Raw genomic sequence first — 26772 nt, 5'->3', positions numbered from 1 at the left:
GCAATGAGGTCACAGTTTTTTTTTCAATTAAATATAAAAGACTTATGTGTTCATGATACCTTTGTCAGAACAGAATCACCTCCAAAATACCCAAAAATTTTATTTTTTGTTTGGAGCCATAACAAGTAACACTTAGGGATTACTCATGGCAGTCCGCAGAGGATCAGATCCAGGTCAGCCATGTTCAAAGCCAGTGAATGCCCCATCCACTGTACTGTCACTCCAGCCCCAGTATTCTGGATTTAAATTTGACATTACAAGTATAATCATTATAAACGTACTGTTTTCTTAAAACTCACCATAGGCAGAAATTTATGTTGAGTTAAATTTTACTAACATGAGCCAGAGCCATAGTTTTAGCCTGAATGGTGTTTGGCATGCATTCTACTGGCCTGGGTTATATCCCAAGCATTGCTGGCTGTGGTCCAAAAGTCAAAAGACAAAAATGCAAGGCAAAAGTCCTACCAACTATATTATCCTATGGCCATTAAATTAGATTTTTAATGTACTTAGTGGAATTTAGCAAATGGTTTTTTTTTCTACTCTATTACTGTTTCTGATAGTAATATTTCTTATAGCTTTTGACATCTCCCTTATCCACTGGTGAAGTTCGGCTCCTTTGGAAAGGATTTTCTCATAAATTAAGAACAAAGCATAATAATTATTAACTCATACATGATGTACTGCTCTCAGCTAAGAAACCAATGGGTGCTAAAGGAGTGGGAAAAGTCTTGTCAAAAACGCTTCTTTCTAAGGCTTTTGTAGCATTTCCTCAACTTCAATATCCTTCACAGCTTCATACCTTCACACAGTTCCAGGCTACTGTGGAATTTACCAGATGGGATCGGCTCTGTTGAGCAAACATAATACTTGAGAGCATTATTGTAAGTCCCAAAGTTCCCTATTGGGGTCCCTTTAAAAGGATCATTTTAAGGATGAAATAGCACCAAAAGGATATAGCACCAGCGCATTTCTTCGTCGGCTCTCAAGCCCTTTTTGTGATTGTGCCTCTAAGGTTAAAATGAAGTCTCCGCCAAATTTAAAGTAACAAAATAGTTAAAATATTCAACAAAGTAACAAAATTAAGTTGAAATATTTAAAATAATTTTAACAGCCATAAACTTCCTCCTATAAAATCAGAAGAATTTGTATTAATATAAGCAGAGGGGGAAAATGCAGTGCTTCATTTCAAATTCTAATAAATGCAACTGTGCCTAATTAGGACATGATATTGCATAATTCTCTTCATCCTTGCCAGGAGTACTCAGATAAATCTGTGATTAGGTGTTGAAACAAAGAACAAAGACTGACAGAAAAAATTGTGCCACTCAAAGATAAGTATAGGAAATGGTAATTGTTTCGCAGTCAAGGTGCATTAATATGCAAACTAAATTAAGCTAGCAACTGCTTTGTATCTTTTTTTTGTAACTTTTTTTTTCTTTGCCAATAAACCAATCCTTTATCATACATACTTCACCTTGCGTTTTTTCAAGTAAAAATCGTTTTGCATTGGCAGGAATTTATCTGTACACTGTGTTCTTTGTAAAGCTTCAAAACAAGGGAAAAAGCACTGGTATATATTCCTGTTTTAGCTGCCATTCGTTTTTAAAGAAAAACTATTTTTTCTATTTATTCTAGCAAATCATTGATACCTAACAATAGTCATCGAACTATCACCAATACATTCTGTATGTCAGCAAATGAATGTAGCAAACGGCAGCTAATTTGTACAGGGCATAGGTGCAAGCATCTACTTACATTGATAGATTGAAATTTCAGTCTCCCTTTGCCCATAAGCCTCTTGAGCTGAAGATTGGAGGCACACGAGCTGGGACTCAGCCCTCAGCTCCTCTGGAACAAGGGTCTGAGCAATAGGCAACTTTTATTTGCATCTTAAATACTTGTAAGAATTGTTCTCAGAGGCCAGAGAGGTAGCACAATGGTAGGGTGTTTGCCTTGCATGCAGCTGATCCAGGACTGGCGGTGGTTTGAATCCCAGCGTCCCATATAGTCCCCCATACCTGCCAGGAGTGATTTCTGAGCACAGAGCCAGTAGTAACCCCTGAACGCCACTGGATTTGACCCAAAAACCAAAATAAATAATTTTTCTCAGATGAAAATCCTCCATCTCTTCTAAAATTAATCTTAGGTAGGTTTTTTTTTTAACAGTTTATCAGTTCATTTGATTCTGTAATTCACATTTATAGTTAAAATTCAAATATAAATCTGTTTTTCCTTGGTCTTCAACATCTTAAGTATTGGATGGTAAAGTATTATGTATTGGATATAAACATCAGAGATTTCGTTTTAAATTTGATCAGTTACACCAAAGATTTTCGATAACCAGATCACTAGCTTTTTTGATTCAGTAAATTGTCACAAACTACCAACTTCTGTGCAAATCTGTTTTAATAGTGCTTCTAAGCTTTGTGAAACTACTGATGTTGTGAATTTTAATTGTAAATTATATTTTGAATGTATATTATGCATAAATAAGTTCTTCCATCACAAGGTAAAGACTATAAGAAAACAGTAATATTATGTATGAGATAAATAAGGAGTGCTTTTGGCTTAAAAGTTGATCAAATTTCTGCCTGATGTTTTATTATACTTTGTTTAGTGTCCTTAATTGAAACTTAGGACCAGAAAGATAGAACAGGAAGTAAGGTGCTTGCCTCACATGCAAGCTGACCCTGGTTCAACCTCTGACATCATGTAAGGTCCTCAGCACTAAAATTGTTACTCAGGAGAACAACCCCTGAGCACTTCTGGATGTGCCCCCCCCCATTAATTTAAAAGAGCATTTTTGCTGTTGATATATTTTGTGTTTCCTTTGGTAACATCCAAGCATTTATTATGGATTTCAAGGAAACCATGTGCTGCAAAAATCTTTGTTAATCTTTCTCATCTTTCAAAGATGAAATTTAGTCATGTGATAAATATTGACGGGAAATAATAGTTTATGAGGAATACCTTGTGTAAAGTATATTATGCCTGATCAACTTATTAAAGTGGTTCAAGGACTCAGATTAAAAACCTTATAATGATGTGAATTGTTTTTTCTCTTTTGTGATACATTAATTGTAATGAAATGTATTTTCTTAGTAAACTTTTTCTATGCATAAAAATGTGTTGCGAGCCCTGTTTTTTAAAGCTTGCTATATATAGGGCACTATTAAAACTGTGCTATCATAAAAATACACATGTCCCAGAATACCTTATGCCTTGCGAACATATTGTAAGACTTAATGTCTCATCTGGAGCAATACTTAAGCTTCTCTTCATTCCAGCTAGACTTCCAACTTCATTTCTCTCCTTTAGCTTTATCTGAGCAGTAAAGAAATTATTTTCCAATTGTCCCATCACCCATACATATTCCAAGAACTAAATACTAAATACAAATAGTCAAATACTAAGTAAGAGTGGTTATCTGTTGCTAGTTCCTGATAACTAATCACTCATTTCATCTTCACAACAACCTGGGAACTACAGATATTAAAATTTTTCAGATATGGAGTTCAGGCAGAGAGCTATAAAGCTTTGTATTGCTTACCTAAAATGTCAAAGTGAGGGTTAAGGTCTCTCATCTGGCAGCCTGGGCTGATAGTAAGGTGCTTGCCTTGCTCACGGCTGACCTGAGCTTGACCCTGAGCACCACCAAGAATGATCCTGAGCGCAGAATCAGGAATAACCCTTCAGCATCACTGGATGTGGCTCAAAACAAAAATAATACCTTGCATCACAGTTTCTTTTTTTGTTTGTTTGTTTTTTTGTTTTTGTTTTTGGGTCACACCCGGTGGTGCTCAGGGGTGACTCCTGGCTGTCTGCTCAGAAATAGCTCCTGGCAGGCACGGGGGACCATGTGGGACACCGGCATTCGAACCAATCACCTTTGGTCCTGGATCGGCTGCTTGCAAAGCAAACGCCACTGTGCTATCTCTCCGGGCCCAGCATCACAGTTTCAACAATAATCCTGGGCCCAGAGAGATAGCACAGCGGTGTTTGCCTTGCAAGCAGCCAATCCAGGACCAAAGGTGGTTGGTTCGAATCCCGGTGTCCCACATGGTCCCCCGTGCCTGCCAGGAGCGATTTCTGAGCAGACAGCCAGGAGTAACCCCTGAGCACCGCCGGGTGTGACCCCCCCAAAAAAAAAAATAATCCTGATCCTGATTAAATCAGATTCTGCCGCACAATCTGCAGAGAGAGCCCTTGCAAAACATGGCAGTGTTGTGCAGAAAAGCAATGTTATTCTGTCTCTTAGAGCCCTAGTCACTGACTCATTGTACTCAGCTTGTACTTGATCCTAGGCGCCTTCTTTGAATGTCCTTTCACCTTCCCCATCTCCTTCACTTGGAACCAGACTTTTTTCATGCTGTGAAATTCTCACAGCTCCCTCCCCACTTCCACAGGCATTTCCCTTTAAAAAAAATAAAAAATGGAACCGGAGAGATAGCACAGTGGTAGGGCATTTGCCTTGCATGTGGCCAACACAGGATGGACAGTGGTTTGAATCCGGACATATCATATGGTCCCACAGCCTGCAAGGAGCAACTTCTGAGCGAAGAGCCAGGAGTAACCCCCAAGCACCACTGGGTATGACCCCAAAACAAAATAAAACAAAATTAAGAAAATAAGATTATATCAGATTAAGAGGCTTCTGCACCTCAAAAGCAATGATGACTAGACTAAAAAGATACTGCACAGACTGGACAAAATATTTGTTCCTCACTCTTGATACATTAATATTCAAGATATATCAAGAATTTGTAGAATTTACAAACAGGAAAATAAGCCCAACAATAAATGAGGAGAAAAGATTTTCCTTAATTAAAGAAGACATGAGAGGGGGCTGGAGCGATAGCATAGTGGGTAGGTTGTTTGCCTTGCATGGCCAGGACCTGGGTTTGATCCCTGGCATCCCATATGGTCGCTCAAGCCTACCAGGAGTAATTTCTGGGCGCAGAGCCAGGAGTAACCCCTGAGTGCTGCCGAGTGTGGCCCAACAACAAAAACAAACAAAACGATACATGGATGGCCAATAGGTATCTGAAAAAGTACTCCACATCATTTATTAGGAAAACACAAACCAAAACAACAAAGAGATATCATCTCACACCAGTGAGATTGGCACTCAAAAAAAGAACCAAAGCATTGAATGCTGACATGGATATGGGGATAAAGTCACCCTCATCTACTGTTGGTAGAATGTGGCCTGGTTTAACATCTTTGGAAAACAATAACAGACACATCAAAAAACTAAGTATTTGGGGCCGGAGCAATAACACAGCAGTAGGGCATTTGCCTTTCACGTGGCTGACTCAGGATGGACCTGGGTTCAATATGGTCCCCCAAGCCAGGAGCGATTTCTGAATGCATAGCCAGGAGTAACCCCTGAGTGTCACCGAGTGTGGCCCCCAAATCAAAAACAAACAAAAAAGAAAAACCTAAGTATTAAAGGGGCCAACATTATGGTACAGCAGACCTATATGGTCTCCTGAACCTGCCATGAGTGATCCTTGAACATAGAGCCAGGAGTAAGGCCTAAATATGAACAGATGTGGCCTTAACACAACAACAACAACAACAACAAAGCAAAAACTAAGAATTGGGCATTTGTATAATCCAACATCCACCTCCAAGGTCCAAAAATACTATTTCAAAAAAGAAATGTGCCCCATGTTCATTATAGCCAAGATCTAGAAACCATTCAAGTGCCCAAGAACAGATGAGTGGATAGGGAAATGGTGGGTAGGCTCTTGCCTTGAATGTGCAGACCTGAATTTGATCTCCAGCACCACATATGTTTCCCTGAGCCCTGCTGGGGGAGGATCTCTGAGCACAGCTCTGGAAATAAGTCCTGAACTGAGATAAAACAACTGGTGTAATTTTAAAAAATCAAACACACTAAACCAACAAATAAATGAAAAGAAATCATGGCATATAGAAACACACTGGACTCAGCTATTAGAAAAGATGAAATCAAGCAATTTTTCACTATATGGATGGATATAGAGCACATCATGCTGAGTGAACTTAGCTGGAAAGGGAGAATAGATGCAGAATACTCTGTGTGTGTGTCTCTCTCTCATCTATACAATATAAACATTGTGAGAAAATAACAGGCACCAGAACTAGAGCTTTGAACTACAGAACTAAGCTTACCTGGTTTGGGGGGCGAGGGTAAAGGAGGGTAGGAGGACTCCTTAGGACATTGGCAGAGGGAAATGGGCATTTTGGTGGTGGTTATGTTTCAGGTTGTGGTTATGTTTCAGGTTATATTTATGTGCATAAAGTTATCATCAGAAGTACTGTGAATCACTGTATCTCAATAAAAATGGAGGAGAATATCATGTGCACGTTTAATCCCATCTTTGTGTCTGCCTCTTGAAAAAAATCCAAATTATTGGAGCAAGTGAATGCAGATGTAGGTCTCTAGAGGTTAGAAACACTGAAACTATTAAAATCTTTGGTAAAATCACTTTATTTTCTAATGCTGTTTCTTTCTAGTTAAATGTGCAACCCCAGACCTTGTTGTCAATTCATTTGAGCCCAACTAGACTTGTGGTTTCAGAAGACACAATGGAGTCAATAAAAGTATTCCAAAACTGCTTTAGTGAGTGAAGGGGCAAGCACCCACTACAGCCTTACTCAGCGTGAATAAAAACAAGTCTCAGACAAAATTTCACTATGCATGAAGACATGATCAGCAGGTATTCACTAGCAAACAGTCATGAAGCAATTCGTACTACTGTACAAACCTGCTCTCCTGTTAATCAGGGCCTCTGACTATAACTCCCTCAAAGAAAACAATATTCCAGAGGCCATATTTGATGACCTCTTGTTGGTCTCATGAAATTAGAAATTGCTTCACTGAGGACAGAAACATTCTTGGGTGTCACCCCAAGAGTAAAGATTAGAGTTTCATGAGATTCTTTAATCGGCAGATGGCAAGGACCTCTGAATTGTTTTAACCAATACACGAATACTGAAAAAGATCTCAACTAAAGATGAGAGCTCATTTATAACATTTATAACACCATATAACAAGTTATTAGATTCACACAAACAAAACAAAAATCCACTTTTGGCATTCAAATATACTATTAAAACATTGATTTTTTTTTTAAGAATCAAAATGATGTCAGCAAAAAAGTGGTACTTTCCACTAAAAAATGAAGGTAAAATTTCAACCTGAAACTGAAGCTTAAATGAACTGACAAATAAAGGAACTATAATAAAATATTTAATAGAATTTCAGCCACTGGAATATAGAATCTCTCCAAATTTGTCTTAGAAAATGATCATCACAGATTTACGAGAATGAAATTAAACAATACTACTAAGGCAGATAAAGAAATAGTTCATTTGAATTAAACAAAATTGCTGCTATTTCAAAAGAAAACACTATCAAGTGACTTGAAGGTCAAGTAGATTTGAATGAAGAAAACAGAAGTTGTGCAGGTGCTGGAGAGATAGGACAGTAGAATTTGCCTTGTACCAGCCAATCTGGTAGAGGTTGCAGCGTGCCTGTATGGTCTTCTAGCACTACCGGAAGTGATCCCCAACACAGTCAGGAGTATGCCCTGAATACTGCTGGGTGTGGCCCCAAAACAAAAACAAAAATGTGCAGTTGGTCAGTGAAGTCTGAGATATATATTAGACCTACTCAGAGTGGCACTGCTTCTTCCCTTTTCTTTGTGGAATGAGCCTCTACTGTACAGAGCACTACAGGACATAGTGTATGTATTAGAGGCAAAGCTAATGGGGAAAAAAATCATCCTTCGCTCTACTGTATGGCAGCTAAAAGCAGGATACACATCAGGAACAGTGCTGTCAATGGCAGTGCTGTGACATGACTTTGATTGTGGCTTCTGCCACCACCATTAGTTCTTGCTTTCTGTCCATTCTGTGGCTCTCCTTCAATGTGCTTAAATGAGCCCAAATTTATTTTATATGTAAACAATAATTCTAACTGGCATCTAATGAAGATGACAACAATTTATAAGTGTGTTCACATTAGCCCATCCTAGTAAAATTTCAGCAAATTGACAGGCTGATGTTTTTTGTTTATTTTGTAGTCATGAAAATCACCTTTGGTTTTGTGCCACAGCTGGCAGTGCTCAGAGGTTACTCTTGGCTTGGTGCTCAGAAATCACACCTGGTAAGCTTGGGGGTGGGGGATCAAATGGGATGCCAGATATTGAACCCGGGTCAGCCACATGCAAGGCAAATGCTGCAATATCACTCTGGCCCCTCAAAATTACTTTCTTAGCCAGTTCAAGGATCCTTCCATTTAGGTTTAAAACTGTCCTTAATTTTACAAAATCAAATGTTTTTTTTTTCTTTTTGACTTATTTTGTTGTGTGTGTGGGTTTTTTGTTTGCTTGTTTTGCATATTGTTTGAGGAATTATATAAGGGAAAGAAAGTCTTGGAATCTTCCATGTTAATAGTTTGTTTCTAAAATTTTCCATTGCCTCTTACTGGTAACAAGGTATATTATCTTCCCCCTCTATTTCCAAGTTAGTTACACCTATCTGGGGAGGAGAGGTTGCTAGGTTAGTTCCTCTGATTATTACATTATATTATATTTATTATATTATATTTATTATATTCCACAATGATACTACATGTAGGTTATCTCTAAGCAGAGAATCAAAGGGAAAAGAAAAGGCATTTTTCTCTTGTATAAATATTATTAGATGTGCTAGGTATCACTTTGTAGTGCTAACATTTGAATAACACTTTACAAAGTATTTTCAACAAAAACACCATTTAGTCCTTACAACAAAAGTTTCTGTCAAGAAGAGCAATTAATATCCTCATTTCACAAATGAAAAAACAGAGGCTCAGAAAAGTGAGTAACCTGACCAAGGTTGCAAGAGACAAAGGACAAAATCAAGACTCAAATGGCATTTTGACTCAATAAGGAAAAAAGTGACAGTTGGAAAAACAACGCAATTATGTCATAGTGAAAAAAATGTTATTCATGATGGTGGAAAGTATATAAAACTTGAAAAGGAAAAGTCCACCAAACCATAAAGATTATACAAAAAGTTCTCAGACAAATACAACTTACTACTAAAATAATATAAACTTAAATGTCAACCAACATTCACTTGAATGCCAACAAATGAACTTGTTTGTTAGTTTGTGAGTTGCACCTTTGAATGACCATAGATAGAATTCCACAAAAATCAAAATAGACTGTGAAAACCAACTGGCTATATGGAATTCACAATTGTAGATACTATGTATTTTTTTATTTTTATAAACTGTTGTGATGTACATCTTTTATACCAGTAAAATGCATAAGATATCTTTTTCTTTTTAAGTAGAGGGGCCTTCCGGTGGAGACCAGAAGGCCTGCTGGACAAATTCTAAAAGAGCTGTAACACTAAGATATCATTTTTATAAATGCAAGAACAACCAGTACTGGCACAGATGTGGGGAGAAAGGGACTTTTATTCACTAATAGTGTGAATGTCAACTGGCCCAGCCTTTTTGGAAAACAATATGAACATTCCTCAAAAAACAAAAACAAACAAACAAAAAAAACACCATAAATTGAGTTTCTATATCACTCATCAATGCCACTCCTAGAAATATACCATAGGGGTTCAAAAAACACAACAAAGAAAAGCCCTCTGCTCTTGTGTTCATCCCAGCACTATTCACAATAATCAAAATCTGGAACAACCCAAGTACCTAAGAAGAGATAAGTGGATAAAGTAATTAAGGTAAATCTACACAACTGTTAGGAAAATGAAGTTCAACTTTGAGTTGCAAATAAGATTTGCTTATTCACAGATTAATATGGAGAGTATTATGATGAGTGAAATAAATCAAAAGGAGAGAGATAGACATAGAATGCTGCACTCATTTGTCAGATATAAAAATTATAAAAATGTATATTTTATAAATATATGTGTATATATTTTTATCCAGAGAGCTCATTGTTGAACATTATTATTTCACTAATGATAAAACAATTTTTCATTACAAAAATTACATTAAATCTAAAGTTAGGGGCTGGATAGCACAGGGGTAGGACATTTGCCTTGCACGTGGCTGATCCAGGATGGACCTGAGTTTGATCCTCAGCATCCCATATGATCCCCTGAGCCTTCCGGGAGAGATTTCTGAGCGCAGAGCCAATGAGAATTGCCAGGTGTGGCTCCCTCCAAAAAAAAAATTACAACTCTTTAGTAGTTTAACTGCTACTAGCATTGCCGTTATTTCTTAAAATTAGTATAGGTCTATTGAAATATAAATAAAATATATTATGTTAATGTTATTAAGAATAATGGTTTTAGAAGTCAAAGCAATAGTATAGCGGGGTGGGCACTTGCCTTGTATGCAGCCAATTTGGATTTGATTCCAGCCACTCATATGGTCCCCTGAGCATCACAAGGAATAACCGCTGAGCACTGGTGGGTGACCAACCAACCAAACTAAAAATAAAGGTTTTAGAGACCAGAGTGATAGTACATCAATCAGGTCATAGTGACAGTCAGGTGTCATTCCCAGCTGGCTTGGAGGATCATATGTGGTGCCTGGGACTGAAACTATTTTGGCTATAAAGAGCAAAGAGTGCAGTTAGAGTAAAGGTCTACTATGAAAGGGACATGCATGGCACCTTTCATTTGCAATAGTTCAAACCACAGTGTCAGAAAAAGAAGAGAGAGAGAGACAGAGATAGAGACAGAGAGACAGAGAGAGACAGAGACAGAGAGGGATGACAGAGAAGTAAAATTCCACCCCAGAGGGTGAGAGTGAGGGAAGAAGACATCAGATAGGGTGAGAGGGTAACTGTTAAAGTTAGTGGTGGGAAATGTAAAGGTAATGGTAAAGGTTGTTGTATATTGTATGATTATAACTCAAGAACAAATTTATCTGTGGGGGGGGAATACTGTATTATGAACAACCTTGTTCATAATGGTGTTTAAATTAAAAAAAAAAAAAAAAGGGTGCCAGAGAGATAGCATGGAGGTAAGGCATTTGCCTTTCATGCAAAAGGTTGGTGGTTTGAATCCCGGCATCCCATATGGGCAATTTCTGAGTATAGAGCCAGGAGTAACCCCTGAGCACTGCCAGGTGTGACCCCCCCCCCAAAAAAAAAATAGGGCCCGGAGAGATAGCACAGCGGCGTTTGCCTTGCAAGCAGCCGATCCAGGACCAAAGGTGGTTGGTTCAAATCCCGGTGTCCCATATGGTCCCCCGTGCCTGCCAGGAGCTATTTCTGAGCAAACAGCCAGGAGTAACCCCTGAGCACCGCCAGGTGTGACCCAAAAACCAAAAAAATAAAATAAAATAATAAAAGAGTTTGTTCAAGCACAAGGCAAAAACCCTCCCTACCCGCTATTTTATTGCTCCAGTCTTATTTTTTTTTGTTTGGGTTTTTTTGTTTTTTGGGGTTTTTTTGTTTTGTTTTTGGGCCACACCCGGTGGTGCTCAGGGGTTACTCCTGGCTGTCTGCTCAGAAATAGCTCCTGGTAGGCACGGAGGACCATATGGGACACCGGGATTCTAACCAACCACCTTTGGTCCTGGATTGGCTGCTTACAAGGCAAATGCCACTGTGCTATCTCTCCGGGCCCCTTATTTTTCTTTTTTGAAAAAAAAATTTTTTTACCATTTTTATTGTGATACCTGAATTTACCAAATTATCAAATTGACTTTTCTTCATCTCTGGGCTATGGAACTCCCTTATTCCATGTTCTCAGAACTCACTTTGCCTTCTCCTTTGTTCTCTCACATTGTGAAATGAGTGTTTTCTCATGCATCTTTTCCCATTTTTATAGACAGCTCTCATGCAGTATTTTAAAAATTGCTGCAGCATAAAAAAAATGTTACTAGCCACACAGCCACGAAGATGACTCAAAGGGCCAGTGTGCACACTTTGCATGCAGGTGGCCCTTATTTTTGAACCAGCACTGAATGAGAAGGACCCCCAGCAACATGGTGAACTTTGAGTGAGGACTGCAGCATATGAACCCAACACAGCAAAAAATGATAATAACCACGACATTCATGGTTAATTCATGAATAAAGAAAAACATTGAAGAGAACAACAAGCAAACATTTTACGGTTGGTTGAGCAAAGCAGTAGGGGTGGGGACAGAGTGGGGTCAGAGGGTTCTCGATCCTACTCTTCTGGGATTCAGCTAACAAACCCAGGGGTTGAACAGATCCTATGAGGGTTAGGGGACCCTGTGGACTCCAGTCGGATTCGCCTGGTTCTCTGAGCATCACTGGATGCTTCCAGGAGCATGGCAATGAAACTATCATCTGGGTTGGCCCAGAATCTTGCAGAAGGGGAGGGAGTTGGGAACTGGGTCTCATGAGTATGGACAGTATATGTATGAGTCTCTCTGTGTGTATGTATGTATGTGTGTGGGGGGTGACTGAAAAATGTTCTGAAGCAACTGGATACTTTGACCACCTCTAGTATGTTAAGGACAAATATCAGGGCACGTTGCAGAAGAGCTTGCCATACTTTTTTGTCAAGCTGGGATGGAAAGGGGATGCTTCTGCTTCCTCTCTCTTCCCTCACGGTTCTTTAGGCCAGCATGCCTTCTGATTTTTAGTAAATATTCTCCATCAGCAAAAGTGAATCCAGACACAGTCGCATGTTCCAAGGAATGCTGATGTCTATGATATGAAGCTTAGCACTAGGAGTGGTGAATGCAGTTACAGAAATAACTACACCAACAACTATCATGATAATGGTAGTGAGTGAGAGAAATAGAATGCCTGTCTGGAATACAGGCAGAGGGTGGGGGGAGGAGAAAAATGAGATGCAATGTTGGCGGGAAGGTTGCACTGGTGAAGGGAGTGTTCTTTTTTTATGACTGAAACCCAACTACAAACATGTTTGTAACCATAGTGCTTAAATAAAGATAATATATTTGTAAAAAAAAAATAATAAAGGAATGCTGATGTGAGCACCTCTTCCAAGTCATTGCTCTCTCATTCTGAAGCCACCACAACCTTAAAATTCTTAGGTCTAGTGACTAAAACACGAAAAGTTTCTCCCACAATACAACAAGGGTAAGTAAGTACCAGGGTGAGCTCCTATTTGCAAGGCCAAGTACCATGGTGAGCATTCCTTTGATATCATGGCCTGGAAAACAAACCCAGAACAGTACACATTTCCTCTTTGGGCTCTCTCAGCCTCTCTGATTACCACTGCTACCAATTGATGCAGCTGGCTAGTGTGTGCAAAGGTCCTTCCCAGCCCTGGCCTAAGAGAGTCAGTCTCACCAACAACAGTGAATCCTGGTAAAATTTTACCAGGACCACAGAGAATGAATCAGGAGTTGGACAGCCTAGCCTGGAACCCTGACTCGGTCTTATGCCAGAAAATTTCAGGGGTAAGATCTTCATGTACTTAGGCCAGTGCTTCTCAATTATTTTCTGTCATGCTCCCCTAGGAAGAAGAAAATATTTTTCGTGCCCCCCCCCCCCGCGTGACTGTAAATAGTATCTTTATTTAAAAAAACTTTAACCTGCAAAACAAAAATATATAAAATAATTTGAGCTGATTTTTTAATCAGAGGTGATGTCTGGATTAATGGCTACAATGAGCACGTTTTGCAATTCATAGCTTTAAGCAGGGTTTGAAGCTGGACACAACTCTCAGCTCCAGAGACATAAACACGGGGCTTAGCTTGTTATGACAGTGTTTGCCAAGGTCAAACACACCCCCTTTAAGGAGCTTCTAGCCCCCCACTGGGGGCGCGCCCCACTATTTGAGAACCACTGACTTAGGCCAAGGCTTTTTTCCTTTCCATTTCCCCCATATTTTGCTGGGCCTATGCAAAAAACAATTGCCACCCACACCGTTTTTACTGTATTTTTTTTTAACTTTCATCCTTTAAAAAAAATAAGAGCTTACTAAATTTTCTACTAGTGCATGAATGAGTTAATTGGTGATTCAATAATTTTCAAAAATAGACTTGCCACTGAAAACTTTCCCTTCTCTCCCATCGCTTTAGTATTTCTTTCCATTTTCTTTTATTTTTTTTTAATCATGTTGCTTTTGGTCTTCCTGAAACAACTGTATTAGGATCAGTTATGTCAACTATGTGAAGCATTTTCATCAATAAATGAGAGAGAGACAGAGACAGAGAGAGAGAGACAGAGATAGAGACAGAGAGAGGAGAGAGAGAGGGAAGAGGGAAAGAGGAGAGAGGGGGAGAGGGGGAGAGAGAGGAGAGAGGGAGTGAGGGAGGAAAGAGAGAGGGAGGGAGGGAGAAAGGAGAGAGAGAGGGAGAGAGGGAGGAGAGAAAGAGAGGGGGAAGAGAGAAGAGAGAGACAGACAGAGACAGAGAGGAGAGAGAGAGGGAAGAGGGAGAGAGAGGAGAGAGGGGGAGAGAGAAAAGAGAGAGGGAGGGAGGGAGAAAGGAGAGAGAGAGGGAGAGAGGGAGGAGAGAAAGAGAGGGGGGAGAGAGAAGAGAGAGACAGACAGACAGAGACAGAGAGGAGAGAGAGAGGAGAGAGGGGGAGAGGGGGAGAGAGAGAAGAGAGAGAGGGAGGGAGGGAGGAGAGAGAGGGAGGGAGGGAGGGAGAGAGGAGAGAAAGAGGGGGGGAGAGAGAAGAGAGAGACAGACAGAGACAGAGACAGAGGAGAGAGAGAGGGAAGTGGGAGAGAGGGGGAGAGGGGGAGAGAGAAAGAAAAGAGAGAGAGGGAGGGAGGAGAGAGAGAGGGAAGGAGGGAGGGAAGGAGGAGAGAGGGAGGGAGGAGAAAGAGAGGGAGGGAGGGAGAGAGGGAGGGAAGGAAGGAGGGAGGAAGGAGAAAGAGAGGGAGGGAGAGAGGGGGGAGGAGAGAGAGAGAGAGAGAGAGAGAGAGAGAGAGAGAGAGAGAGAGAGAGAGAGAGAGAGAGAGAGAGAGAGAGAGAGAGAGAGAGAGAGAGAGAGAGAGAGAGAGAGAGAGAGAACTCTCTCCAGCGCCAGCGATATGGGCGGACACCACCGAGTGTGGACCTCCCGCGCGTCCTAGAGCGGCCGCACGTGGCCCGAGCCGGCGGCGCACTTCCGCCCGCGCCCGGCGCCATCCCGGGCCTCGCTGCGGCCTCGCCTCCCTCGGCCCCTTGCCTCGGCGGGCCTCGGGGAGTGGGTGAGTGGGGCCGGGCGCGCGGCGGGGGACGGGCCTGGGTAAGGGCCCTTTCGGACTGGAGACTCAAACCTGCGCGTGTAGGAAGGAGGTTGAAGCCTCGGTCCCTGGCCTGGCTCTGCAAAAGGCTAGAGAGCCGCCCGCGTGGCTGGTGGTCAGGACCCGGCCCGCATTGTGCAGCGTGCACTTGATTCCCGGTGCATTGGGGTCCGGACTAAGCCAGGGGCGGCTGGCTGCTGAGTTCCTGCAAAAACAAGACCACATGGGGTCACTGTCAGTTCCCTGGTGCCTAAAAAAAAAAAGGCACTTGGTCCTTCCTGTTCACACAGAGATCAGTGGTGGGGTCCATCATCTTCTGAGCTAGCTAGTGGGAGTTTTTTTTTTTTTTTTTATTCTGTGACTTGTATCTAGACCTTTAATTAAGCCACATTTCAAGCATACAAAAGGAGAGCTCAGCTTTTCATCTGTGATCTTCTGTACCCTCCTTCCTCCACAGTGGCTTATTTTTGTTGTTTTGTTTTGGGGTCACAACTGATGACGCCCAGTGTTTGGTTTCCTCCTGGCTCTGCACTCTAGGAATCACACTTCGGTGCTGGGGTACCGTATGGGATTGCCTGGGATCGAACCCACGTTGACTGCCTGCAAGACAAGCACCCTACACTCTGTACTATCACTCCTACTTTTGTTAATTTTATCTTACTTTTGGTTTGGAGGGGTCACATCTGCCCAAAGTAAATGCACAAGAATCACTCTTGGTGAGGCCCATGGAACCATAAGGGATGCCAGAGATCCGAACCCAGGTCAGCCATGTGCAAGGCAGGTGCTCTACTCTCTACACTATCATTTTTCTATTGTTTTGTTTTCATTTTGTTTTGCTTCCACACCTGTTGATGCTCAGGTGTTATACTCCTGGCTTGGGGGACGCTGGGAATCGAACTCAGGTCTGTCCTGGGCAGCCACATGTGAGGCAAATGTCCTCCCACTGTGCTGTCGCTTCAGCCTCTCACTTTTCTATTTTATTTTTGCTCTTGATTCTTGCTCTTTTTTTTTTTTTTTTTTTTTTTGGTTTTTGGGCCACACCCTGTGACGCTCAGGGGTTACTCCTGGCTATGCGCTCAGAAGTTGCTCCTGGCTTCTTGGGGACCATATGGGACGCCGGGGGATCGAACCGTGGTCCGTCCTAGGCTAGCGCAGGCAAGGCAGGCACCTTACATCCAGCGCCACCGCCCGGCCCCCTATTTTTGCTCTTGAACCACACTTGGCAGGACTCAGGATTACTCTCATCTCAGTGCTTGGAGTGACCCCTGGCAGTGTTTTAGGGTCTGTGCAGGATTGAACTGGGTGGGTCCTTCTGCATGCAAAATATATGCACTAAGGGTTTGACCATCTCCCTGATCAAAAATTATTAATATATTACTTTAGATTTCTGTGGAAAACCATTAGTGCACAGGAACCTAGACCATTCAGAACAACCAAGAATAAACCCTAGTAAATCTCTAAGGAACCTGTGGTTGGTGGTTTGGGGCAGGGATGTTAACCCCTGGTGATCTCTCTGTTACAGGGTAGACATGGCGATGGATGTGACCTTTTTGGGCACAGGTGCCGCGTACCCGTCCCCAACCCGGGGTGCCTCTGCTCTGGTCTTTCGGTGTGAGGGCGAGTGCTGGCTTTTTGACTGTGGAGAGGGAACCCAAACACAGCTTATGAAAAGCCAGCTTAAAGCAGGTTAGTATGCAGCAGTGACCTGATTCCAGTGGTCTCTTCTGCTTTCTTTTCTTTGTTCTCTTGGGGCCTTTGATGAAAAGCAGACCGAGAGTTGACCCTACTTCTGTGCTAGCTCCATGGCAAGATGGGAAAGGCCCTCAGGCATCCGGCCACACCTGCTGGGTGTCATTCATCCTCCTGTTGTGAGCAAGGATTTATGTAGGTTTACCAAGAGCAAGTGGAATGGGCAACAGGCATGTCAGGGATACTGCCAAGTCAGTCAGCAGTGTACACCCTCATTTCCACTCAGAGACAGTTGTGGGTTTCGTGTGTAGGTGCATTGGACAGTTGATGTCTATAGGGACCCGGCTCTTTTCTATTTGAGGTGAGTGGAATAGGCGTCCCAGAGAAGTGGACCTCTTGAGTTGTCACCAAAGACAACACCATGCCCTGGGCTGGAGAGAACAACGTTCTAGGGCAATGATGGCTAACCTTTTTGAGCCCGAGTGCCCAAACTGCCGCAGAAAACCAAAGAATTTCCTCAAAGTGCCAAGCATGTCAATTAAACCTTAATAACAAGATTTTAGTATCTAAAAGCTTTATAAATTTTATAAATTTATTAATTGCGGACCTTCCCGCGTGCCAGCTGCAAGTTCGCCATCTTGGTTCTAGGGCAAGGGCAGGAGTAAGGGGAGAATCAGAGGAGGTCAAGGATGAGAAACCTTGACCCAGAGTCAGCCAGACCTGGCTTCTAGATTTGGCTTCCAGACCCATGTAGGTCACAGCTTGGGTTCTTAGCAGATCAGCAAGCAGTAGTTTTCCTTTCTCATCTCAGAGATGGGCATGAAACTCTACTGAGCAGGAATACCAGGGGAATTACCAGTAATAATTAGTTTCCTGGGGCCGGAAAGATAGCATGGAGGTAAGGCATTTTGCCTTGCATGCGGAAGGATGGTGGTTTGAAGCCGGTATCTCTTATGGTCCCCTGAGCCTGCCAGGAGTAATCCCTGAGCGCTGCTGGGTGTGACCCAAAAAAAAAAATTAGTTTCCTCTTATCAGTTAAGTCTTGCTCAAATGCTGACTCCTCAGAAGCATTCCCTGAACCTCTGAAGTGCCATTCTCCACTCAGACCTTCTGCTCTGTCCTGTTGCTGACTTTACCATCATTATCTAAAGTTAGTTTATTTCAAGAGTTCTTTCCATGTGTGACTTCTCCCGTACTCAAGAGTAAGTGCTGATTACTTGTTTTTGATCATTGTATATGACCGTGTCATATACCTAGTATTTGCCTGATAAATATTTGTTCAGTTAATGCTCATGTAAAACTGTCAGCACTTCACACAGTAACTTTCATTTCTTAGGTCTTGAAAATTGTCCGTGAAGTTACTCTTCCTTTGATTCAGCGCAGGGCAGGGCATCTGATAGTGAAAGAAAAGATAAATCTAGTGTCCAAAGATCTCATCTAGTAGAGAAAAGTAGCATGCAAGCAATCATAGTATATTGTATTGAGTGGAATAATGGAGGAGCTTTCTAAGTAATTCTGGAGCACAAAGGAGAGTGATGCTGACTGGAGCTGTGTGTTCAGAGAAAGCATCCCAGGCATTGGATTAGTGGGATTAGGATCTAAGGGCTAACTTGAAGTTGCTCTGGGAGAGAAGTGGGGGTGGACACATAAGGTACAGACAGCAAAATCTCCAGGGTGTTTGCAGGAGAAAAACAACAAATTTGAGAAGCAGTGAGATAAGATGCTGGAAAAATAAATGAGGTAGACACAAACATCTTCCTTCAATTCTGTAGCTAAGGTAATTGGACTTTTTTTTTTCTTATTCTTTTAGCAAAAAGAAACCATAATAATTTTTAAGCAGAGGCATGATATTTGTTTGTGTTTTAGAACAGAAGATTCTAATGGCAAATGTTCAGAGAACAAGAACAGCATCAGGGACACAGGGACACCAGTTCTGGCAGAGTTGTGTTATCTTAGAGAGAGCTGGGCATGAGAATGTGACAATGTTGAAGCAGGGACCAGGAGTCCGAACCATGACAATAGATATTTAGTGAGCCATCAGAAGGTGGTGACTCATGAATTCTAGGGTGTAAAGAAGTGAAGGCTTAAATTTCACATTCCAGTTGAAGATTGTGATGTCCAGGGCTCTTGTACACTTTGGGAAAGAGCTACTGGAAGAAGGAACCAACATGTTTATGTTTCTCTTAGGACTCTGGGACTTGTCTTTTTTTTTTTTTTTTAAACTATGGGCCACATTTAGTTATGCTCAGGAATTTCTTCTGGCTCTGCACTCCGGTCATTTCTGGCAGTGCTTGAGGACCATATGAGATACCAGGATTGAACCCAGGGTAGCTGCATGCAAGACAAAGGTCCTATCCATTGTGCTATTGTGCTATTGCTGCAGCCCTGAGGGACTTGTAGTCTTAATGTTGTACCTTTCAGTCTTAAGTTTACTGTCTTAAACTGAAGCCTGGGATGAGGGCAGGCACTCGGCATTACTTCCCATTGGTTACAGAACGTTTCTTTCCCAATAACTTCAAAAGAAGCAACCAACAAGGCTAGAAATTGCTGCTGAACATTTTATTTAGGGCTTGGTTTTCTGCTTCATGCTACATGGGACATTATAGGGTTTTTTTTGGTGTGCTTGCAGTTTTTGTCTACCAGTTTCTATAAGTCAGGGAGTTTGGCCTTCACCTAGTGGGGTTCTCTGCTTCAGGTTTTTGATAGTAGGTTGCAGCCCTGGCTGGATTTGAGAGCTCACCTGAGGACCAACTTGGGGAAAGAGATAACCTGAGAGACCACATTGGATGCTGCAGAATTCTCTGTGAGGCTGACAGCTCCAAATCATAGGAATTTCGCTGCATGGTAGCTCTAGAGGGAATCTTACAACATCCCACAGACTTGCTCATCCCTGTGTGTTAGTTCCCCACTGGTTAGAAGCAAGTCACCAGTCTCTTCCAAAGGGTGAGGACAGGGGACTATTGGAGATGAACCCAGGAGGCAGGGACCATGGGTACCACCTGAAGTGTATCTGCCACACTGTTTCTCTCAGACTCTTCATTTCATAACTGGTTCATATCATAGTTTATGTAGTGGCCAGACCCTTCAGTGCTGAGAATGAAGGACCAAGGCCAATCCTAGAGATGCTCACTCAGCCCACCAGCCTGACGCTTCAGAACTCAAAGCTTTCAGGAGCCATGTGGGGACATCTGGTGCCAGTGATGGAACCAGGGACCTCAGTGCATGCTTGGCACTGAGTCACATTGAGCCCTGTTGTGTATAAATTTGTGTGTATTTAAGCAGATTATAAAACTAGATCTGAAATTAAATATGTAATAAGATAAAAAAAAAAAAACCTAAGGAAACCTTTAGTTTACTGTGTCAGAAACAAAAAAAACTTTGTCCTTATAAAGAAGTGTAAGAAGAAATTCCAGAGCTTGATCGGTGAGACTCAGGTTTGAAGTAGCACACTCCTCATCCTGGTCGTCAGTAGATTTACATTTACCTGTATTGACACTGATACAGCCTTGCATCTTGGACTAGCTCCTGAGGCCTGGTGTTTTGCTATTTTCCTAAGGCAATACTTTTGATTATCAAACATTCTTTGAAGTTTTCTTGGGTTCTCTATATAGGCATCTGATTGCCTAGTACAAGTTTACCATGTTTGTTTTGTTCATAACTTTAAAGAGAGGGCTTAAGCCTATTTTAAAAAAAATAGGCATCACACCTGGTAGCGATTGAGCCCTTCAGTATTTGTAGCCATCATGGCCATATTCGATGGTTTGGGGGGACCATGCACTGGCAACATCCAGGTCAGGGCTTTGCAGAACTACTTAAACTAAATCCCTGGCCCCACACTTACACCTTCATTTCCCTAAAAAAATTTTTAATATGAGAATATTTTGGAAGTCATTATAAAACTGAAGTCATTATAAAAACTGGGCCAGGGAGGTAGAGCTGATTCCTGGTATTGTATGAGCCCTGACAACTGACTAGTCAAAACACCAGAAAGGAAAAACAAGATTATAGAAATAATACATGTGGAGCTGGAGTGACGGGTAAAGTGGATAAAGAATTTGCCTTGCATACAGTCAACTCAAGTTTGATTCCTGGCATCCCATATGATCCCCTGAGCACTGCTAATTCTGAAAATTGAAACAGGAGAAAAAGAGTGTAAGATAGCTATCCCTCATATTTAAATTTCCTGTATTTGGATGTTCTATAATGGTATAAGTGGGGGTGGGGTGGGGGGTGTTTAAGTGGAATCATTATATGGTGTAAAAGGCTTGTTTCATTTGAACTTTACATATGAACACTATATTGCAGACACTTTTCTCAGACGGTAAGTATAACTGCAGCATCACTTAGAACACTTTTCCTCAACCTTTTTCCAACTATGTTTCTTCCTATGGTCTCCTGTCCTACTCCTTCCCCACAGGCCTTGCCATTTGCATGATTTTTAGCTGTGCCCCTCCACCCAGAAAAATATCCTGGGGGTGCAAATAGGGCCTCTGATCCTTGGTGACTTCCAAAGTGTTCTTCCCTCTTCTCTGGACAACAAATTCCTGGCAAATTTCTTGTCCTCAGGTAACAAGAACTGCTTTTATCTCTCCTTCATTTGGTCATTGTCACCGTTCTTTCTCCACTCACATCATTTCTTAAAAAAAACCAAAGGTTTTTTTTTTTCTGAAACTGTTATAACTGTGGGAAACAATATTTACTGACTTCACTTATCTCCTTTACTTTGGGTTCATGGATTGTTTTGACTTTGCTTTGCTGTAGATAGAAAAGGGACTAGAAGGTCTGGCCTGTCAGCTCTGAGGTCGTGATGAGACGAGTACCCTGTGACCTTGTCGTTCTTTATCTGAGAGGCCCTGGGTCCCACAAGGGAGTGCTTGTGGGATCCAGACAGCAGGAGGAAGGAAGAAACAGCAAAAATAAAGGCTGACCAGAGAAAAAGCACATACGGGAAAAATTTCCAGAGTGCCTCCTGGGGATTATCATGGTTCACAAGCAGCCTTTGCCAAGTCTCTTGTTCCTTGCCACCCTTTGTATAGGAATCCTAAAGGACTCACTTAGGGGACACCTTTGCCTGAATATTCAGGATTAGTCGCATTATAGGAAACCATTACTGCTCTTTTATGATACCAGTGAGCTGTTCCTGTTGTTTTGTTATCAAGTAAGTGTTTGCCACCGGTTATTCATGAGCTAGGATAAGCAACCTCTGTATATTAATTAAGGTTGTTACTTTTAAGTGCTCTATGGTGCCTCTCAGAAAAATGCTGATGTGACATCCTGTAGATTCAGTTGACCATTAGCTAAATCAAGGAACAACTAAACGGCATGCGCAGCAAAGCTGCTGGGGTAATGCCCGTGAAAGGAAGGGATGGGCCCGAGGAGCAAGGGGGACCTGCCCCAGCATTGCCTGCCTCCCTGCTTCTCCCTTACTTTTTCTCTCATCCCTCTTACCTTCTTCTTTTATTTTTTCCTCTTACCTTCTTTTAACTCTATCCAGAAAAGTTGATTTCTGACTTGGTTAGTTCATCTCTTTAGGGCAGATCATTCCTTAAAGGTAGTTTTGGATTCAGATACTGATTCAGGCCAGATAAATCAGGAATGTAAGTTCTGTGGAATCACCTGGTGCTATTCTCAGTAGAAGCAGTAGGGGACAGTGTAACTGCTGGGTGCTTTTGACATTTTGCAGGTAAGAAAGAAAAGGCTCTTAAAAATATAATATCATATACTTTGAAGATTTTTTTTTTGGGGGGGGGAACCTGTCCCATTAAAACAGTTGAATAAAGGGTCTTCTAGAATTATAGGAAATGTAAAGAGGTACATTATGGTGATAAGTACTTCTAAATTTGCCTTGTAGCTTTTTTTTGTTTGTTTTGTTTTGTTTTGGGGTCACACCTGGCAGCATTCAGGGGTTACTCCTGGCTCTGTGATCAGAAATCACCCCTGGCAGGCCCAGTGAACCATATGGGATGCCGGGATTTGAACCGCCATCCATCCTGTGTTGGTTGCTTGCAAGGCAAATGCCTTACCGCAGTGCTATCTCTCCGGCCCCTTGTTTTTATTTTTGTTTTGTGCCACACTCGTTTATGCTCAGAGCTTATTCTTGGCTCAGTGCTAATGGGTCACACCTGGTAGGGCTCCAGATACCACATGGGGTACAGGAAATCAAACCTTGATTGGTTGCATGAAGGCAAGCATCCTACCTGTTGTACTGACACTCGGGCCTCCACTAGACTGCTTTATTATGCAAGTTGTTCTGCATATTTCAAGTGTCTCATGTGGGTTTTTATTTCTCTGCCTCAATCCAAAGGGAGAATTACCAAGATCTTTATCACACATCTCCATGGAGACCATTTCTTTGGCCTGCCCGGCCTCCTGTGCACAATCAGCCTACAAAGTGGCTCCACAGGCACTAAGCAGCCCATCGAGATCTACGGCCCTGTGGGGCTCCGCGACTTTATCAAGAGAACCATGGAGCTCTCGCACACGGAGCTAGTCTTCCCCTATGTGGTCCATGAGCTGGTGCCAACAACAGACCAGTGTCCTGCAGAAGAACTGAAGCAGTGGGCTCACGAGACTGGTGCAGACAGCTCTCCCGAAGAGGGACAAGGCAGAACGATTCGGTTAGACTCGGAAGAAAACTCCTACCTCCTGGTGGACGATGAACAGTTTGTGGTCAAGGCATTTCGCCTCTTTCACCGAATCCCTTCCTTTGGGTTTTCAGTCGTGGAGAAGAAGCGTGCAGGTAAACTCAATGCACAGAAGCTGAAGGACCTCGGTAAGTATTTTCCCCTCCCAGCAGGCTCACTAGCAGTAGTACAACTTATTAGAGGTGCCCTAGTGCTTTTAAGCTCTTGTAGCCAAAACCAGGCACTTTATTTCCTTTGCTCATATTAGCATAGTGGAAAAAATATTTGGGGGCAAAGAATGCCATTTCAGTGCAAAGTCCAAGTTTGTTTATGAATTCTTTCTTTAGTTCTCTGGATGCATGGTCGAGTCCATCTTTAACACAGACAATCGGGGCCAGAGTGGTGGTGCAAGTGGTAAGGCTCACACTAGCCTAAGACAGACCTCGGGTTCGATCTTCTGGTGTCCCATATGGTTCCCCAAGCCAGGAGCGATTTCCAAGTGCATAGCCAGGGGTAACCCCCAAGTGTCACCAGGTGTGGCCCAAAAACAAACAAAAAACCACATACAGATAATCTGGTGATCAGGGATTAGAGGCTTTCATTTTAGGCTTTTTTTCTCCTTTTTGGAAGATGGTTTCATTGGCGTGGGCCTGAAATGCCTTGCCCTAATGAACATTGCAGTCATAACTACTGTGAAGTCCTTCTCTATCAGTCTTACCTACTCAGCCTGGATTAGGTTAACTTGGTGTTCAGAACATTGCTGTATCAACCAGTGCTGCCTTCCTGAGTTCTGCACACTAGGAAGCAGTCACATGGGGATGGCTATGCTTTCCAAGTCTTCCTCCTCCTCCTCCTCTGTGCCAGGCATCATGCCAGAGGGATCTTGGCATACTTCTTGGAACAATGTACAGGCCCATTACTCCTCTAGCACCATTGCCTTTCTTGACACAGTTGTGGCAGGACCTACAAAAAGCATGGTAATGGTTTGTGTGTTTATTTCTTAATTTCAGTAATCTCTTCCCCAACCTAAACAAGGTACTAGCAGTTAGGAGTTCTGACTTAAGTCAACAATACTTTGTTTTCTAAAAATGTGGAAATGCTTTTTGATAAATGCACACTGGTAGGGAGGTGTAGGGTATGGCAATGATCAAAGTCAGGACTTCACACATGTAAAGCATGCATTCTTTTTTTTTTTTTTTTTTTTGGTTTTTGGGCCACACCCAGCGGCGCTCAGGGGTTATTCCTGGCTGTCTGCTCAGAAATAGCTCCTGGCAGGCACTGGGGACCATATAGGATGCCGGGATTCGAACCAACCACCTTAGGTCCTGGATCGGCTGCTTGCAAGGCAAATGCCGCTGTGCTATCTCTCTGGCCCCTAAAGCATGCATTGTATTGCTGTGCTACATCCCTGTCCCAATATCTCTGCTGGAACCTTTAAGCCTGATACATGTTGAAATTAATGATCACACTCTTTTTTTTTTTAAAGCCAGTCAAATTGAGCAGGGGCGGGTGTTATATACCAACTTTTGTGATACTGACGTTAATAAGTTCTGATAAACCACTGCCATCAGACCAGCCAATGATCACACTCTTGTTTGGAATGGCTGGAATGGTGATTGAGTATTCTAGACCTAAATGAGGTTTAAGCCCCATTTGGTATGCTTAGAACTGCCTCTGCTTATATATGATTGCCTGAGATTCTCCTTGGTGTTGTGATTGTAACAATCTTCTTTTACAGTTTTTAAGTTACTCATTTGTAGTAATTTATTGTTACTTAAGTGGACTCAAATTTTACGCATCAATAAGCTTATCAAATAAAGCTCTCTGAAAATGTAGATTCTCTGCACGGCAGAAAATTGAGATGATCCACTTGACTGTACTAAGGTCTTAGTGGGACTTCGAGCTTATATGTCATTTGACCCTTGCTTTAAGGAAATGAAAGTGCCAGGACATTGCTAATATCAATACTCAATACTGAACGTTCACAACAGTTTTCCAAAGGTAGTAAAATATTTATAGCCATTCTAAAAAGAATTGGATGCCTTTTCATTTGCTGTGCTATAAAACGGTCTCTCTTTAAAAAGCATAAATTCCATTCCCATGATCCGATGTCATCTGCCTCCATCATTAGGTGTTCCGCCAGGTCCTGCCTATGGGAAGCTGAAAAATGGAATTTCTGTTGTTTTGGAAAATGGAGTTACGATTTCTCCCCAAGATGTCTTAAAAAAGCCTATCACAGGAAGAAAGATCTGCATTCTGGGTGATTGTTCCGGGGTTGTGGGTGATGGAGGAGTGAAGCTGTGCTTTGAAGCGGACCTGCTGATCCATGAAGCAACCCTGGATGACTCCCAGATGGACAAAGCAAAGGAGCATGGCCACAGCACCCCGCAGATGGCAGCTGCGTTTGCAAAGCTCTGCCAAGCCAAAAGGCTGGTTCTGACTCATTTCAGTCAGAGGTACAAACCAGTCGCCTTGGCCAAAGAAGGAGAAACAGATGGGATTGTAGAACTGAAAAAGCAAGCCGAGTCCGTGTTAGAACTCCAAGAAGTGACTCTGGCGGACGATTTTATGGTAATTGGCATTCCGATCAAGAAATGAAAGCTGTGACATAGCTGAGTACATACCTTTACTATTGTTTCTAAAACAACGGTTCAATGTGTTGTTGTTGTTGTTATTGTTGTTGTTGTTGTTTTGGTCTAAAATTATTTGAGTATTAATAACCTTAACCTAGATGAAGCTGCATTGTTGTGCTGACACAGCAGTAAGTGGGAGCAGGATTTTTTTTTATAATAAATTATTTTTAAAAAGGAAACAGCATGCTTCTTAGAGTACACACTTGATAAAATGACTTGGGTATACTTAATGGTTTTGTTGGGGCTTTTTGTTTGTTTTTGTTTTTGTTTTTTGGCTGCTGCCTTAAATAGAAGCCAGTACCCTAATGCTGTCAGGGACTTTGCTTCATTTCAACATTATTGCTGCTGTTGGCAAAGTGTGCAGGGCTCAGTCCTCTTGGCTGAAAATGGTGTTTTGGCAGTTTGCATCAGAACTGTTCATATTAGCATAGGCCAGAATAGAAATAAACATTAAGGAACAACTCAGACATATAGGATTGAAACTGGCTTGTTCAATCTTGGATTTTTTTGCTAGAATGCTGGGTTGAACTAATATTATTATTCAATTAATATTTTATTGAACTTTCAGCTTTGCTCTGGATCTGCTGTACTTGGCTGAAGTTAATACTTTGTTAGAGTGAGATTTATAATAGTGGGGCTATTTTCATGTCACGACAGTGGAGGATGGGGAGT

At 42.0% G+C, this 26772-nt stretch overlaps 1 protein-coding gene and 1 non-coding gene across 2 annotated transcripts; one reads left to right on the top strand and one right to left on the bottom strand.

Annotated features, from left to right (window-relative positions):
• Positions 1-9336: 9336 nt before the first annotated feature.
• LOC126021000 (U7 small nuclear RNA) lies at positions 9337-9398 on the bottom strand. The gene has a single exon (XR_007499628.1). It is a non-coding gene; the product is annotated as a U7 small nuclear RNA (small nuclear RNA).
• A 5666-nt stretch (positions 9399-15064) lies between these two features.
• On the top strand, positions 15065-26266 carry ELAC1 (elaC ribonuclease Z 1). Its single transcript, XM_049781565.1, has 4 exons — positions 15065-15119; positions 16678-16841; positions 23149-23616; positions 25599-26266. Exons 2-4 carry the CDS (start codon positions 16685-16687, stop codon positions 26063-26065), a joined length of 1092 nt encoding a protein of 363 aa, XP_049637522.1. The 5' UTR covers positions 15065-15119; positions 16678-16684; the 3' UTR covers positions 26066-26266.
• The last annotated feature ends 506 nt before the right edge of the window (positions 26267-26772 follow it).

This window comes from Suncus etruscus, chromosome 10 (assembly GCF_024139225.1).
Source record: "Suncus etruscus isolate mSunEtr1 chromosome 10, mSunEtr1.pri.cur, whole genome shotgun sequence".
NCBI classification, from domain to species: domain Eukaryota; kingdom Metazoa; phylum Chordata; class Mammalia; order Eulipotyphla; family Soricidae; genus Suncus; species Suncus etruscus.
This window is presented reverse-complemented; position numbering and strand designations above follow the sequence as displayed.

Excerpts from the sequence above, each read along its gene's own strand:
- ELAC1 (XM_049781565.1), top strand. The coding sequence starts at position 16,685 with ATGGCGATGGATGTGACCTTTTTGGGCACAGGTGCCGCGTACCCGTCC. Across the intron at positions 16,842-23,148 it reads GAAAAGCCAGCTTAAAGCAG|GGAGAATTACCAAGATCTTT; the intron begins GTTAGTATGCAG and ends CTCAATCCAAAG. Across the intron at positions 23,617-25,598 it reads ACAGAAGCTGAAGGACCTCG|GTGTTCCGCCAGGTCCTGCC; the intron begins GTAAGTATTTTC and ends CTCCATCATTAG.